This window comes from Spodoptera frugiperda, chromosome 9 (assembly GCF_023101765.2).
Source record: "Spodoptera frugiperda isolate SF20-4 chromosome 9, AGI-APGP_CSIRO_Sfru_2.0, whole genome shotgun sequence".
Taxonomy (NCBI): Eukaryota; Metazoa; Arthropoda; class Insecta; order Lepidoptera; family Noctuidae; genus Spodoptera; species Spodoptera frugiperda.
Genome location: NC_064220.1, coordinates 3,637,995 through 3,653,361, shown reverse-complemented (window position 1 = coordinate 3,653,361; position 15,367 = coordinate 3,637,995). Strand labels below are relative to the sequence as shown.

The window sequence follows — 15,367 nt, the reverse complement described above, 5'->3', positions numbered from 1 at the left end:
ACATGTACATATTTGTTTGTTTCTGTTGTAAAATTATACCTATTACTGTTGATTTTAAAACATGGTTATACTTAAACTTCATAATAAACTGTACTGCTACTCTCAGAGACATTTAATGATTACTTAGACTGCTCCTTAGTAACGATTTTGTTCTAAAAACATTTGTTAAGCTCTGAATTAAGTAGCCATTAAATGACTCTGAGTACGGTTGCTAGTGAGACGTAGGTAATAACAAAAATTCTATGGCGTCTTGTGAGACAGTGACAGTCAAATCAAATCAAATCAGTTTTATTGTAGACCACAGGTATGCATTATAAATACAGATTCATAATAAAGCCATAAAAGTTAATAGATTTTCAACTCTACACACTCCTCTTTCTATCTCTCTCTCTCTCTCTCTCTCTCTCTATTCTATTTAAAATCTCAAAACTTCAAAACAGACACCCACTATGCTGTAACTTACGCGAAACAAATAAAAACTTTCAATCCATTCCAAAACCCATCCTTTTAAAAATGGAATCTACACAAAACGGGATACTACGAGTATTCCCCCATTTCCAATCCCCGTATGTGTCGAAAGCACTCGTGGAGATTGACGTTCTAGCTCCTCACTCCTCACCGACGGCAAAAACCTTTTGTCTATGAAAGTCGGCTCTCGACTTCAATATAAAGCCTAGACTAGGATTGAACGGGAGTGGTTTCTAATCGCAAGATATTGTGGTACAAAGAAATAAATGCATTAGTAAATTACAATGTACTTTATCTCATGGTTTGTTTGGAAACTGCTATAATTTTTTTTTTAACGGTATAAGCCGGTAAGCGAGCCCACGGTTCACCTGTTGGTAAGCAATCGCCACCGCCCATCGACACCGAAACACCAGAGGCGTTACAACTACGTTGCCGGCCTGTTTGAGGTTAGGAATATAAGGGTTTTCGAGGAGTCAGGGATTAGGAAAATTGGGAAGGGGGTAATTCGGCCTCCGTTAATCTTACTCACACAACGAAACCTAACGCAAGTGTTGTTTCACGTCGGTTTTCTGTGAGGCCGTAGTTTCACTTTGGTCGAGCTGGTCCATTTGTGCCAAAGCATGGCTCTTCCTCCATTACACAAAATACACAATCTAATAAAATCTGGTTAATTGTTTTAATACGTTAACAAAAGCAACATACAAACATATGATACATAGAAACATATTATGTACATCTTGTCACATTTCTAAATAAAATATCATGTAGGAAAATCCGTTTATTACTGACTTTTAACCGTAAGCAATTTAAAGTGTAATTTCAAAAAGTCAGCTGAAAAAGTCGTAGTGTGTCCTAAGCATTACTGAAGATCACAGAGGGGTCACGTAGTGCATCGGGCTGAAAGTAATCGAGAGCTTTTCAGGAATGTTTCAGCTTTCAGTGTGTAGTTTGTGAAGTTTTCTTACTAGTGTACTAGTGTTTTGTTTTGCTTACTATAGGATGGTATGTTAGATTTTAATGGCAGTAGGTTTTCAATATATTATTTCAATATTTTGACTGTAGGTAAAGATGATACAGTGATAGGGTGATCGGCTAAAAAGTGATATAGGCATTTACTGATATAATGGTATAATGACCATTATTAGCCCGGAGTCAGGAATTTCAGCGGTGTTCAACCCCTGTGAATTTAAAAAATATATATAAAAACATTATAATTAAAAAAATACACATCATGTTGTGTGAGGGTTAATGAAAAACCTCATCACATATCACCAAGGTAGAGGGAGGGGTCAATAAAACACTAAAATAACGTGATTAATGGACGACCCCCTTTATGGATATTACCATAGCAAATTGAATTTCATACTATAACTCAATCTGTCGGTGACTAATCACAGCTAGGTTGACTCACACAAGTTCTTAATTACTTTTTCAGATTCTTCCTACTCTGACTAACAATGACAGTCAAGACAATCATTAATTACGTCTTCACACTAAAAAAAGGTTATTATTTAAACCAAAAAATTATAATTAATGGAGATTTTTGTCTGTGCAGTGCAATTAAATGTTGAAGTTGCTTAATCCACATCTATACTTAGTAGTGATGCAATGTTTAACTCTTTGATCTCGTATTGTTCGTTTCAAGGGTACACTACAATAGGTGTGGGTAACAAGTCGTTTCTAACTGTTTCATACGCAAATTATTAAATAGGTTTCTACGTCTTATTATTCGTCTACTTACTTAACATAGCTGCGGACTGCAGAGCGTTTACCGAGACTCCGGCTCGAAAAGCAGGAGTAGGAACGGGGTGGTTTTTAGTCAGTAAGAGTCTGACACTCCCTTTCGCCTCGCCCAAGGCAGGAGAAATATATGGATGATGTTCCCCTCCTAAAAAAACTTACTTTACCCGTTAACCGCTTCGTTGGTCACTGGTAGCCGATGCTTAGCGAAGGATTTGCCTTTAATAGTTTTCTTTCGGCAGTTAATACTTTAACTGATAGTTTGATTCCTTGATGGCGTATAAATACTTTTTATCCCCCGGTATCCACGTCGTCAGTCACGCATCGTATTTTTTATTTTTATAATTACGATCGTGAGACATACTAAATTAACTAAAAATTACGGTTTACTCACTTAAGAGGGATACTTCATGAAGAGTCCCTTTCTGACTCGATACTAGAGCTTTTCTCCATTCACTTTGTGTACGTGAGTAAATCGTAATTTTTTTAGGTAATTTAGCGTAGGAAATTATTTAATTATGTCACCATTCACCTAATTAAAAAAAGTTTAGCTCTAAACTCTCAAACGAAACCGTGGCCAGACTAGAAACATGGATGTTTAACATGTTTGTTTATCCGACATATTTAAAGTACTATGTGTAGAGTAACGTAACATAAACGTACAAGGACATTAAATCTACATAAAGCCATGGAGTGCGTAACACGGTAGTAGGGAGATACCACAACATACATTTAGACACGGTACAGTGAATCCAAAACAAAACATAAACTTTACATCGGAGTATTGGTTGCTTTCCATCGTGAGACTAAATCAAATCATCTTTATTGTGGACTATAGTTATGCATCAACTAAATGGTTTACATTGCAATATACGGCTTAAGTGCGTAGAGTATTCGAAAAGTGCTCGACTAGATTCAAGTCACATCGGGACTCATAATGATGAACTGTGCGCAGCAAACAACACGTTTCGAAGGGTTTAAATGAGGAATAAATTATGTATATTTTAATCGAAATTTTAATCAAGACAGATATTGATCTAATATCCACAGTTAGCACAGTCAGTCTAAAGTCAAGTTAACTAATACTTAACACATTAAACGCCATGGGGAGCAAAAGTGACCGGCGCTAGCGGAGGATTTGCCTTCAACAGATTTTGTTGGCAGCCAAACTCTTAACACTTCTACTTACCCTTCCTACTAAAGACAGCATGAAGTTATGCTAATTTTATTGTTTCACGTTTACATACGACAGACATCAAAACTGACGATTTGAAGTCGCACTCACGGGGATTGCAGCAGACGAGGTTATGTGCCGTTTGCATGCACGGGCCAAGATGGCGACCGACTCTTATGGTGAACAGTTTACGACCTCAGTGCTTCTACATGCATAAAATACTTGGATAACACCATCCTGAACAAACCAAGTGCGAATGAAAGATATAATTGTAGATAGATCCAGAAGAAATCCAAATGCTTGATGTTATATCTATTTGAATAATCTTGTAGGTATCCTGTACCCAGGAGCACCAATAGATAGCAGTAACGAAAAAGTTTAAAATGGACACTGTCTACAATGATTGGAGCTTGATTTGATTTTTGGTGTCGTCATACCTTATTATGTTTAGATAGATAGATAGCCCGAGGATGACTAGTATAGTGAGGGTGTTTTTTCACCGTAGATGTACTGTGCTACGTCGCTGTGGATGCGTTTGAGTTCCATCAGTCATATTAATTGGTACACGTAGCTTAGAACTGGTGAAAAAGGTCTCAGCTAATTTTTTTATATGGAAAGATCCGTGCTATATCCATAGCCATCCTGCTTCCCTACTATCGATACATCGCATACTTGAGCTGCTGCTTCCTCCCACAACTACATAGCTTATTATCGGCTTAAACGGTCACATAGTTTTACAGATTAGCTATTACATCTTCGTAGCATAACTACATAGCACATCTCTGGTGGAAAAGCACACTAAAGCCAAAATTTGAAGATACGATCACAGCACTATTCTATCTATATCTATTACGCTACTATCTCTCAAGCACGGCAGAGAAATATAATACAAAAATTTTAAAGAAACATTACAAAAGAAATACTTCATTCAACAAAACCTTCATTAAAGGTAATCAATCATCCACAACCCCAATACCAACACAAACAACACCACACAATACCAAACCAATACATTATTCAACAACACAAACTTTTTGACTGAAACAACTTTAAACTCCAAGTATCTTGTTCCTCTTAACATTCCTAAAAGGGGGTGGAATTGGCAAAACTTGGCCATTCACACCCCATTCCGGCCCCTTTGTCCAAATTTGGGGGTGAAATAGGCCATTGGACACGGTAATGGGGTGAAGTTTTGGCACAGTCTTTTTTTTAAATGGATCTCATTTTTTGTCGTTTCTTGCAATGGACGTGAAAACATAGGTTTCTTATTTAGATTTACTATAGTAGTTTCTTTTTAATTTCACTGGGTGTTAATAATAGCTCATACGGTTAGTTTGATCTTGAATTTATTGTTATTCCAGTGGTGTTTGGTCCTTCAAAGCAATAAAAGGGTTATTAAATAAGTAAAGTCTCACATCGCATGTCGAATAAACAAATTCATTATTATATTTACTCAAAATATGTATGACAATAAGCAAACTGTGTAACCTTAGCATGAACTTGCATTACATTTAAAGTAAGCGCGTTCGGCTCTCTAATTGGCCGGTTCAAATGAACCAACAAATCACAGCGTCGAACACTCATATAAAGGGTACTGATTGGTTGGTTTATTCGACCCGGCCAATCAGAGCGTCGAACGCGCTCTCATTTAGGTAAAAGTAAATCACTCGTACTAATGACACAGGTCACCTTAATTTAATATTATAATCATAAATCTCCTTCACTTGTCTTTTAAATGAAAACATAATGAACAAAAATAAAGGTAAATTTAATTTAATAAGCATTACAGTAACTTAGTACAGAAACAACTGAATATTTATGAAGAAAGAAAAATTAATTTATTTGTATTAAAATCTGGGCCAAGACCAGTACTTTCTCCGTGCACCAAATAATTAAAAAACTAGGGCGTCGCGTCGTGCTCATGAAGAGCCTAATTCAATTTTGATTAAAAATATTTTCTTTTTTTTTCAGAGTCGAGGATGAGGCAGCTTCGCCTGTTACAAAAACCAGGTACATATTATTATTTTGAAAAAACTTTTAATTAATTTTAGTTTTGACCACCATGATTATTTACCCATGAGCTACTGAATTATTTGGGTTCCGATAATAAGTGTTAATTAAAGGTCTTCTAACCGATTTTAAAAAGGAGGTTCTCAGTTTGACCTTTTTGTGTGTATGTATGTTCGTGCACGATTATCTCGTGGTTGGTTGAACTGATTTTGATGCGGTTTTGAGTATAGTATTTTTATTTTTAGAAGAAGGTTTTAGGGAGAGGGTAAGGGAGGTACTGAGCTAAGTGTACCAATGAGTATGATTGGTGGATACTAAACACATCCACAGCAACGTAGCATAGCACATCTCTGGTGGAAAAGCATTCTTTATGTGTCTTGCCTGTTCCGGTACCTCACACACTATTCATACGGCCCACGATTGTCTACCCTTCTCATTACATGCCCAAGTCAGGAAGCTATTTCAGAAACAATACTTAAAAATTAGTTCTATTATAACCAAACGCGTAGAGTACCATCTAGCTTACAATGCTCTACGTCTGACCTTCAAATATCGGTCTGTCTGAAAAACGACTAGCAGAAAATCTAATTACAGCCTGTCTACCTTCTAGTCTTACACTGAATTGCGTAAAATAGAATTGAAAATTGTAAAAAAAAGGTTCGCCTCGCCAGCCTCGTGTATTTACTTTTAATTTATTTACTGTCAATCGTTTTACTTTGCTGCCTAGTTTTGTAATGTTACGCCTACAATTTTAGGCACTTTTTAGAGCCTAAAACTTGAGTTGCTTTTATGTAAAATGTAGTACTTACATAGGTTTGGGAGACATGAAACTAATATTGTAAATGTAAAAGTTTGGATGTTTAATCGTTAGTCATGTTGAAACTACTGAACGGATTTTGATGAAATTTGGATACGGACAGGGTATGAGCTGGCTTTGGTGATAGGATACTTTTTATACTACGATTCTCAGCTTTGCTGGAGCTAGTAACTCTACCTATCTATACTAATATTATAAAGCTGAAGAGTTTGTTTGTTTGTTTGAACGCGCTAATCTCCAGAACTACTGGTCCGAATTGAATAATTTTTTTTGTGTTGGATAGTGCATTTATCGATGAAGGCTATAGGCTATAAAACATCACGCTATGACCAATAGGAGCCGAGCAGAGCGGGTGAAACCGCGCGGAAGTAGCTAGTATATCATAGAGATAGGGGCTCCGGCTCGAAAAGCAGGAGTAGGAACGGGGTGGGTTTTAGTCAGTAAGAGTCTGACACTCCCTCTCGCCTCGCTCAAGACGGGAGAAAGCATTGGATGATTTACCCCTTAAAAATAAGAGATATTACTTCATTATTATCTTTTTCGGCTTACTCACGTACGTAATTGTTTGACGAGGAATCATATTCACGCATTTCGCGACACACGACGCGGCTATTGTGCTGCTACTGGCAGTGTAAATTATAACCATATTACCTACTTCTTAACACTCAATAATCTACTAAAAAAGGATGTATAAAAAAAACCGTTTAGGCTACTTCTGGCCCATTACTTTATGCCCCATTAATCTAGACACACGGCAGTGTGTCCGCCAAGTTCGAGCAAAAAACCGACACACCGGCCGTGGGTTATATTACACGAACCATTTCGGGCCAAGTTCGACCCACCTATAACTCAAAATCTATTTTATCTACGCATATAAAATTTCTAGTATCTGTCGAGATCTACTTACTTATCTAAAATACAAAATTTCATTAATGTACCTATTGTAGGTCTTGAGATATTGACGTCAGAAAATCGCTATTTTTACTATACACTCACTGGACTGACTGACTGACTGACTCACTCACTTATCAAAAACCTAGACCACTTCCAATGGTCGTATTGACTTGAAATTTGGCATGGAGGTAGGTCTTTAGGTCAAGGTAAAGGAAAAAATCTGAAAATGGCCAAGTGTGAGTCGGTTTTAAAAATATTGAAGGTGTAAATTCATACCCCTAAGCTAAAACAAAAAATTTATCTATATCTTCCAATGGTCGTACCGACCTAAAATTCGTTACGAAGGTTTGTATTTAGTCAAAGTAAAGTAAAATAAGAAAAAAAGAAAATAAACCTTACAAAAATAAATGAAATCCCACCCAAAACATAAATGTGAAAGGATGCCAAGTTCGATAATATTGGAATGCTTCGCCTATAAAAGAAGTGAGATCTAAATAAGTACCAAGTTCCATACACAGACCTCAGTTAAAAATGATATAACTTGGCAAGTTTTAATAGAAAATTATATACTTGACTCATTGCGTTTAGTAGGTTTATAAAAAGTGTGTGAAAACTTGCCAACTTGTTATATCATTTTTAACTGAGGTCTGTGTATGGAACTTGGTACTTATTTAGATCTCACTTCTTTTATAGGCGAAGCATTCCAATATTATCGAACTTGGCATCCTTTCACATTTATGTTTTGGGTGGGATTACGTTATCTTGACCCCGAGAATCCAATAATGCGTGTTTTAACCGTCGCACACGCAACTATAAAGCAATGACCAGTTTTTCAACAAATAGGTCGACAAAAACAAAATGAATCTAGTAGTTTAAAGAGTTGCATCATAGCATTCAAACACGACTGTGATTACACTTAATTGGTAATTAAAAATGTAGTTACGAGCTGGTAACTAGCTACTGGATGTTCAGTTTTTATCCTAGTCGCTGGGCGAGAAAAAATTAACTGTTTGAGCGTGTTGTGTTGTGTTCGGGTTTTGTGGTTCCTTACGCGTAAAAATGTTGTTATGTATGTATTATAAGCACATCATACAAAACCAACCATTTGGGGGTTAGGAATTTAATTTCAAGGGTTGCTGCTGAATCAGGGATTGGGTAGGGGAGTAATTGGGAATCCGGTAATCTCACTCACACAATGCAAGTGTTGTTTCACGTCGGTTTTCTGTGAGATCGTAGTCACTCCGGTCGAGCTGGCCCATTTCGCAAATCGCTCTCCCTCTATTAATAATACTACGCTCGATCTAGGAATCGAACCCGAGACCTCTAGCTTTGCCGTCCTCACTTACGACCTCTCATGCACTCTCGACCAACGAAGCACTTAACCAATACCCTTGTAAACCAGGCCTAAATAATAGAAATACCACTTTTTGTCAACAATTTGAATAACAGACAAATTCACAAAGAAACCTGTTATTTACAGAACCATGAAAACACGTACAGAAATGTTCAGTTTACTTGTTATTGTTACGCGAAGTGGCCGTGTTCAGTGTTCAGTGTTCAGTGTTCAGTGCTGTGCATACAAAGTATTGCTCACGTGCGAATAACTGTCTGCATCCTATTCAGTTTAAGTTTAAATTAAAATGATTATTAGGAAAAGGAGGTATCATTATATACGGTTAGTTTTTTTTTTGTTTATTTCACTAACTGAATTTTATACTCATGGGTTTTTGAACGCGGTTAAAAATTTTATACCCTAAAGATGCTTTTCCACCAGAGATGTGCTATGAAGTTATGCTACGAAGATGTAATAGCTAAGCTGTGAAACTATGTGGCCGTTTCCACTGACACTAAGCTATGTAGCTATGCGAGGAAGATGCGCAGCTCGAGTATGCGATGTATCGATAGTAGGAAAGTCATCCATAGCACGCAACTTTCCATAGAAAAAAAACATAGCTTAGCTGAGTCCGTTTCCACCAGTGCTAAGCTATGTGTACCAATGAAAAGTGCAAGTAACAAGGAAGATACGTGCACGGCTACCTATCCCTTTAAAGATTAAAAAGCGTGATGTTATAGTATATACAAGTCATATCTATATGTTACCTATCTATATGTATGTTATGAAAAACCACTGGGTCCCCAAGATACCAATACCTATTTCGAAACTGAAATCTAACTTTGCACCGCTCAGGCATTGAAGTCACGTACTTATTTCGGTCACTAATTGTTGCCAGAACCTGTATTATGGTCGGCAACATGGTCAGGTAGACATGTACTTAATTGTTCGTGCCGAGTGCGCGACCTTGCGAGGACGTTGAGCGCATAGTGATAGGCGGTAGCGGGGCGATTTTAGAAAGCAGGTGTTTACCTAAGATTGTTACTGTAATTGTGCAAGGCCACATTCTAATGTATTGACCTTTGAGTGACATATAGAGCAAGTAGGGGGTAATAATACTTAGTAGCCTTTTTATTCTGAGTGCACGATTTTTTGTGACTGCATAGTTGGTGCGGTGGCTGGGCAACGTGTAGCGGTTCAATTCCCGCATAGAGCAACTCTTTGTGTCATACACAAGTTGTTATTTCTGGTCTGGGTGTGATGTGTATGTGAACATGTATATTTATTTGTCTTACACACGACACAGGAAAATATCCTAGTATGGGGAAAAAAACTACATAATACAGCTATGTAAATAGGTACCTACCTAACATGAGATCATTAATTAATAAGGTACGATGGGGTTGACGTTTTCATATGGACAAAAACACACCAAAAATAAAAATAAAAAAATATTATGAGACCATATTACGACAACTCGCTACTTAGTCTAACACTCAACACAAACGCCGCTCTCGTCACTAAACCCGCACCCTATAAAAATGATTTATATTAAGTTTTAAAATCACCGACGCACTACGCTAGTCACGTACTCCGCTTTGTTTATTTTTTTATTAACTCATAAACAATGTACGGCTAACCACATTAAACTGAAGTACAAAGTATGCTACAGTACGGTATAAAGTGTGTTACAGATACTTATGAATACCTATAGTTAAGCTAGGTCACACTTAAGGGAACATTTTAATCAGATCTGACCGAGACTGCAGTCGATCAACTCGAAACAGGAGTACGAACGGGGTGATTTTTAGTCAGTAAGAGTATGACACTCTGGGCTCAAAAAATTACTATTAAGTATGTTAAGAAAATATTAGTGTTGGACAGACATAGAGTTACACGCCTTTTTTAGTGGCGAAAATCATGCAGTGTCAGACTCTTATTGACTAAAACCACCCCGTTCCTACTCCTGCTTGTCGAGCCGGAGCCCCGGTAACCCGCTAGGTAGTCCGCAGCTCCGGAGAGTTACATACCTAAATAAATGTTGACTTTGTACATTCAAATTCAGTATTTCAGTTACAAAGTTCTCAGAAAACCAATGAAATTGTATGTAAATAAGCAAGATTCTTGTTACATAAAAGGGATCCTGTCTATTTAGTACCTACTTTGAGGAATTACAAATATGACGCTCTTTAAAACGTTACATAAATAATTCAAATTTTAAATTCGCACAAATCTAGCATCGTCTTTACGCGTCGAAGCACACTGATCTTGAGTAGGTACTTATTATCATAAATTGTTGCGCGGTTTCGAGAAGTGATACAATAATTTGTACAGTTGTACACTTTGTGTGGTTTCCATGCAAATGTGTATCATGTATGAATTAGCATAAATGTGGCTTAGTGTGTCTAAGTACATAATGAGCCGTCGCGTTGTTTCGTTTCGTGACCAGATATGTTGTGTGGAATTCGGTTATTTATTACGTGTTGTCATAATTCTGTTTCAAACTGTACTTATTTATATTTTTACGTCGTTTTACGGTATGGTATGTCCGTTGAAATGTCTGTGTTGGGCAGTTTACAAACAATAATTTTGAGTCATAATTTTACCAATTCTAATTCAGACACTTTTTTTAAGCGTTGCCCCAAATAAAGATTTTGTCATGTGTCGCGGGTGCGTTTACAGTCATATAAATCCACGAACTTGACAAAACACATAGACCCAGACCCGAAGCAACAATTTAAGAAATGCTCCATGCGGCAATCGAAATCGCTATATATTGCGCGGCAGCCGGTTGCCCAGCCATCGCACCAACCATGCAAACAATTTAAAAACAAACAAACATTAAGCGAGGTTCTTACACGATATGACATTTAATTTTCTTTTACCTTTAACAGTGACAAAAGCGGACTTATCACGCCGCCCCAAAATGGCGGCGAGGAGTCCCCCCCACCAGAGAAGGAGCGAGCAGATCGTGAGGATTCAGAGAAGAGTCACTCTACCCCAGTGCCGCACTCTGCTGAGGGTCCAAACGATGACCTGTACGCCATTCCTGTCAAATTGAGACCTAAAAAGGAACCCCAACTGCCGCCAGGATGGGAGAAACATGAAGGTACTCGTCGGAAATGTATGTTCATAGTTCATATGTAGATTTTAGATTAGTTTTAGTATTTAAATTAGACCTGTAGGTAGGTAACTGGTAACCCTAGTTGGTTTTGTGGCATGCTGCTTGCTGGTGGAATATAAAGTTACACATTTTGTTGTGGGATAGTAAAGGAAAAGGATAAATGTCCATATTTGTGATACGTCATCAAGCCTACGATGTAGGAACTAACGGCGCATTCCAATGTACCGATCGTAAATTTGCTTACGAGCCGTAGAATTTTGACATAAGCTCCATACAAAATGTGTCAAAATTCTACGGCTCGTAAGCAAATTTACCGATCGGTAGTTTATTGGAATGCGCCGTAAGACTACTGTAATGTAGAGTATCATGCCTAGCCACTCTAACGTCCAGCCGCGCACGGCATCCGAACCGCGCGCGACTCGCAAGTTCGTCGTAACAAAAAACCTATATAGCTACTGAACCGTAATGCCTAGAATAAAGAAAAGAATACCAAAAAAAAGATTGAAGAATACTGATCAATCTTAACGATATTTTAAAATCTTTAGTTAATCTTTAAAATACAATAAAACGGGTTAAACATGAAACACAGAAAAAAAAACAGAATTATTTCTACCTTTTTAGAATATACGGCACAACTATTGCATATTTTATCAATAAAATATTTTTACAACAAACTAGACTCATTACCCTTTCTTTTGATGTATATATGATTATATTCGGTTAACTCTAAGTATTGTAATTAAATCGAAAGAAAACACTACTCGTAATTTTACACATCAAAAAACCCGAGGAACACATTGACATTATTATGGAATCTTCAATGAATTTAGTATATTTCTCTTTGAAAAATGTATTATTTTGCTTATTACGAAATGTATTTCGATATTTTATATACTATTGTAATGCAAAGTATGTAAAATATGTATAAACAAAACTAAAAGTGGCCAACACCAGACCGGCCATTTTTTTCGAAACAACAATCGTTTGAAGTTAAAATTAGACTAGATTTATCAGCTAACTGTGATATTTGTACATCATCGTAAAGCACAAATCTTCTAGTTTATTTTGATGTATAACACTTGCAAGATAAATTAAACAAAACTGTAGTATTTACGACATAATTGTTGGAACTCACAAAAACACTTCAAAAACGAGTCAACTAACTTAAAAAATTTATATTTTGTTTGTCAAAGCATATTACAACGCCATGTCTTATTTTTTCGTCGAACAATTTATTCAGCTGTATAGATAATCAGTCAAAACTCACCAAACAAGACCGTATTTTAAACTAGAGGGAGTTAAACAGAACTCGTCACTTTGGATACTATAGTATCCATGGACGTCAGAGTGGCTAGAACATCAATGTGCGTTACTTATAAGTTCATTTAGTTTAGTTATTTAGTTTTAGAACATTTACGTAACGTGCATAAAAGTTGTCTTAGAGAAGAAACTCATTCGTAAGATCATCTTTCCATTTGCCTGTTTATTCCGATATTTTAACTGACTTCCAGGAATGTCATGAATTCAGACAGATTTAATACTTTCTAGATTAGCTAAAACATATTCCAAACATCAACTATTCTCTGTTTTCATCAGATAACGACGGACCTTACTACTGGCACATAAAGAGTGGGACAATTCAGAGAGAGATCCCGAAGATGCCGCCCATAGAAGCCAAGGAGTCCCGCATTTCCATGGTCAGGGATTGTTCCAATCTGTCCGAAGTCAGCAAGTACGAGGGCAGTATGATGACCAGCTCAGTCACCAGGAGTACCACCAGTGGAGCCCTGGACCATGATGGACAGGAGGCCGAGAGAAAACGGAAAGAGGAGATGTCTTACAAGTAAGTTATGAGTTATGATTGGGTAGGTAATATTATAATATTAGATTTTTTAATTGTTAGTAATGGGACAATCAGCTTTTTTAATTCAGATGACACGTCTCCTTCATCGTGAGACGTCACGTGATGGTCTCTAGACAGATCCTATAGTATTTAACACGTTGAATGCGGTGGTGGTCACCGGTAACCGACGTTAGCGGAGGATTTGCCGTCAACAGTTTTCTATTGGCAATTAAAGACTTAATATCCGTAAACTCGATTATTCTGACGGCAGGAGTTTTTTTTCTTCAATGGCAAATTTTACAAAATCTTCAACAGCATGTCAATGTCACATTTTTTATTTAATTATTAAATATTTTTTATTCTTCTCCCCAGACGTCGCAGTTTCCCAGCCCGTCCAGAGCCAGACAACGGTCGTGCCGTCAGGTTTTTCGTCCGCTCCTTGGGTTGGGTCGAAATTGCAGAGTCTGATCTGACTCCAGAAAGGTCCAGTCGTGCGGTTAACAAGTGCATCGTGGACCTCAGTTTAGGCCGCAACGATCTGCTGGATCAAGTTGGACGCTGGGGTGATGTGAGTAACTGTCAGATTGCTTTGGAATTCGTTGATCATATTTGTAAGGTCCATGAAGTTTGTACTGAACTGTAAGGTCAAAAATTTGGTGTATTTTGACATAATTCATAGAGCACGAATTTGTTTAAGTTATCCACTATATTGTAGAAATTCTGTCAAATATCATCGTAAATGGGTAAGATTAAAAGATAGCGCAATATATTTTTTTTAATATTTGATTGCCTAGATTTTCGTATGTTATCTATGTAATAAGGGGTACTCAGAACAACCTTAATGGCTCGCCAATTTTTCACACCGAATTTTCCATTTAAAATTACAGGGCAAGGACCTCTTCATGGACTTAGACGACGGAGCTCTAAAGCTGATTGACCCGGAGAGCCTGAACACACTGCACACACAGCCCATACACACCATCCGTGTGTGGGGAGTCGGCAGAGACAACGGCCGGTGAGTAACCACCCTTACATCTTAATACACGAACTCTTAACAGAAATTACTAAAAATTATCCGTTTTCTGTCTCTGCATTCTTGGAATAGCGAAAGGTAAATACCAAGAGTTCTTAGGTTTTTTAGATTTTTTACTTTTCCTAGGTATAATTTTAGGCGTGATTGTGACTTTTGTTTTTTGAAGACATTGTTCTGTTCCTAGTTCTTAATCGTAAGCGTGTTTTCCGTAGTTGTTTTTGGAAGATTTTAACGTTAATTTCAAATGCCTTAATCGAGGCCTAGTTTTTATAATTTTCTAGTTTATTTACTGTAAATACTTCAGCTTCTTTCACGTGCTATTTATTTGGCTTTGATACACGCAACATCAAATCTTTGCGGTGATTCCATTTCACACTTACTAGAAGTCTCAAATTAGCAGCAATAGCCAAACGTCCTTTTATTTGGATCACTTCTAATTCTCTTATTATCCAACATTTCTGGAAACTGCGTCCGAATCCACAACAATCAGACGCGTTTACCGACTTTAAAGACCATAAAATCATCTGCACGCCTGCACCTCTCAGCAAATCAGAATTAAGCGACTCTAAATATCTTTTTTCTATCCAGGGACTTTGCATACGTGGCCCGTGACCGTGCGACGCGCAAGCACATGTGCCACGTGTTCCGCTGCGAGGCGCCCGCGCGCAGCATCGCCAACGCTCTGCGCGACATCTGCAAACGTATCATGATCGAGCGCTCTCTGCAGCCTCCGCCACGCCCCACTGATCTACCGGCTACTAGGCGGCCTAGACCACTGTCTGGTGAGTTCTTTTATATTCATGAGATACAAAACGTCCATTGCTGAAAGTCTGTAAGTCTTTCCCAATGACTTCCAGATACGATAGTTTTTATATAGAAGTTCTCGCACCGGACTTCAGTGTTCCGGTGTTTTCATGTTTGTATCTACTGT

General features: G+C 37.6%; 1 protein-coding gene across 5 annotated transcripts in view; it reads left to right on the top strand.

Moving 5' to 3' along the window:
• LOC118271078 (protein Fe65 homolog) overlaps positions 1 to 15,367 on the top strand; it is a 76,457-nt gene that overhangs the window by 55,369 nt on the left and 5,721 nt on the right. For 2 of the 5 annotated variants that reach the window (XM_035586955.2, XM_050695811.1), the window contains exons 4-9: positions 5,354 to 5,392; positions 11,331 to 11,560; positions 13,157 to 13,403; positions 13,776 to 13,971; positions 14,291 to 14,418; positions 15,025 to 15,218. In XM_035586955.2, coding sequence (XP_035442848.2) covers positions 5,354 to 5,392; positions 11,331 to 11,560; positions 13,157 to 13,403; positions 13,776 to 13,971; positions 14,291 to 14,418; positions 15,025 to 15,218 — 1,034 coding nt within the window. Of the gene's footprint in view, positions 1 to 5,353; positions 5,393 to 8,617; positions 8,779 to 11,330; positions 11,561 to 13,156; positions 13,404 to 13,775; positions 13,972 to 14,290; positions 14,419 to 15,024; positions 15,219 to 15,367 lie in introns of those variants that run through there. The other 3 variants (XM_050695810.1, XM_050695812.1, XM_050695813.1) reach the window with 2 other exon arrangements.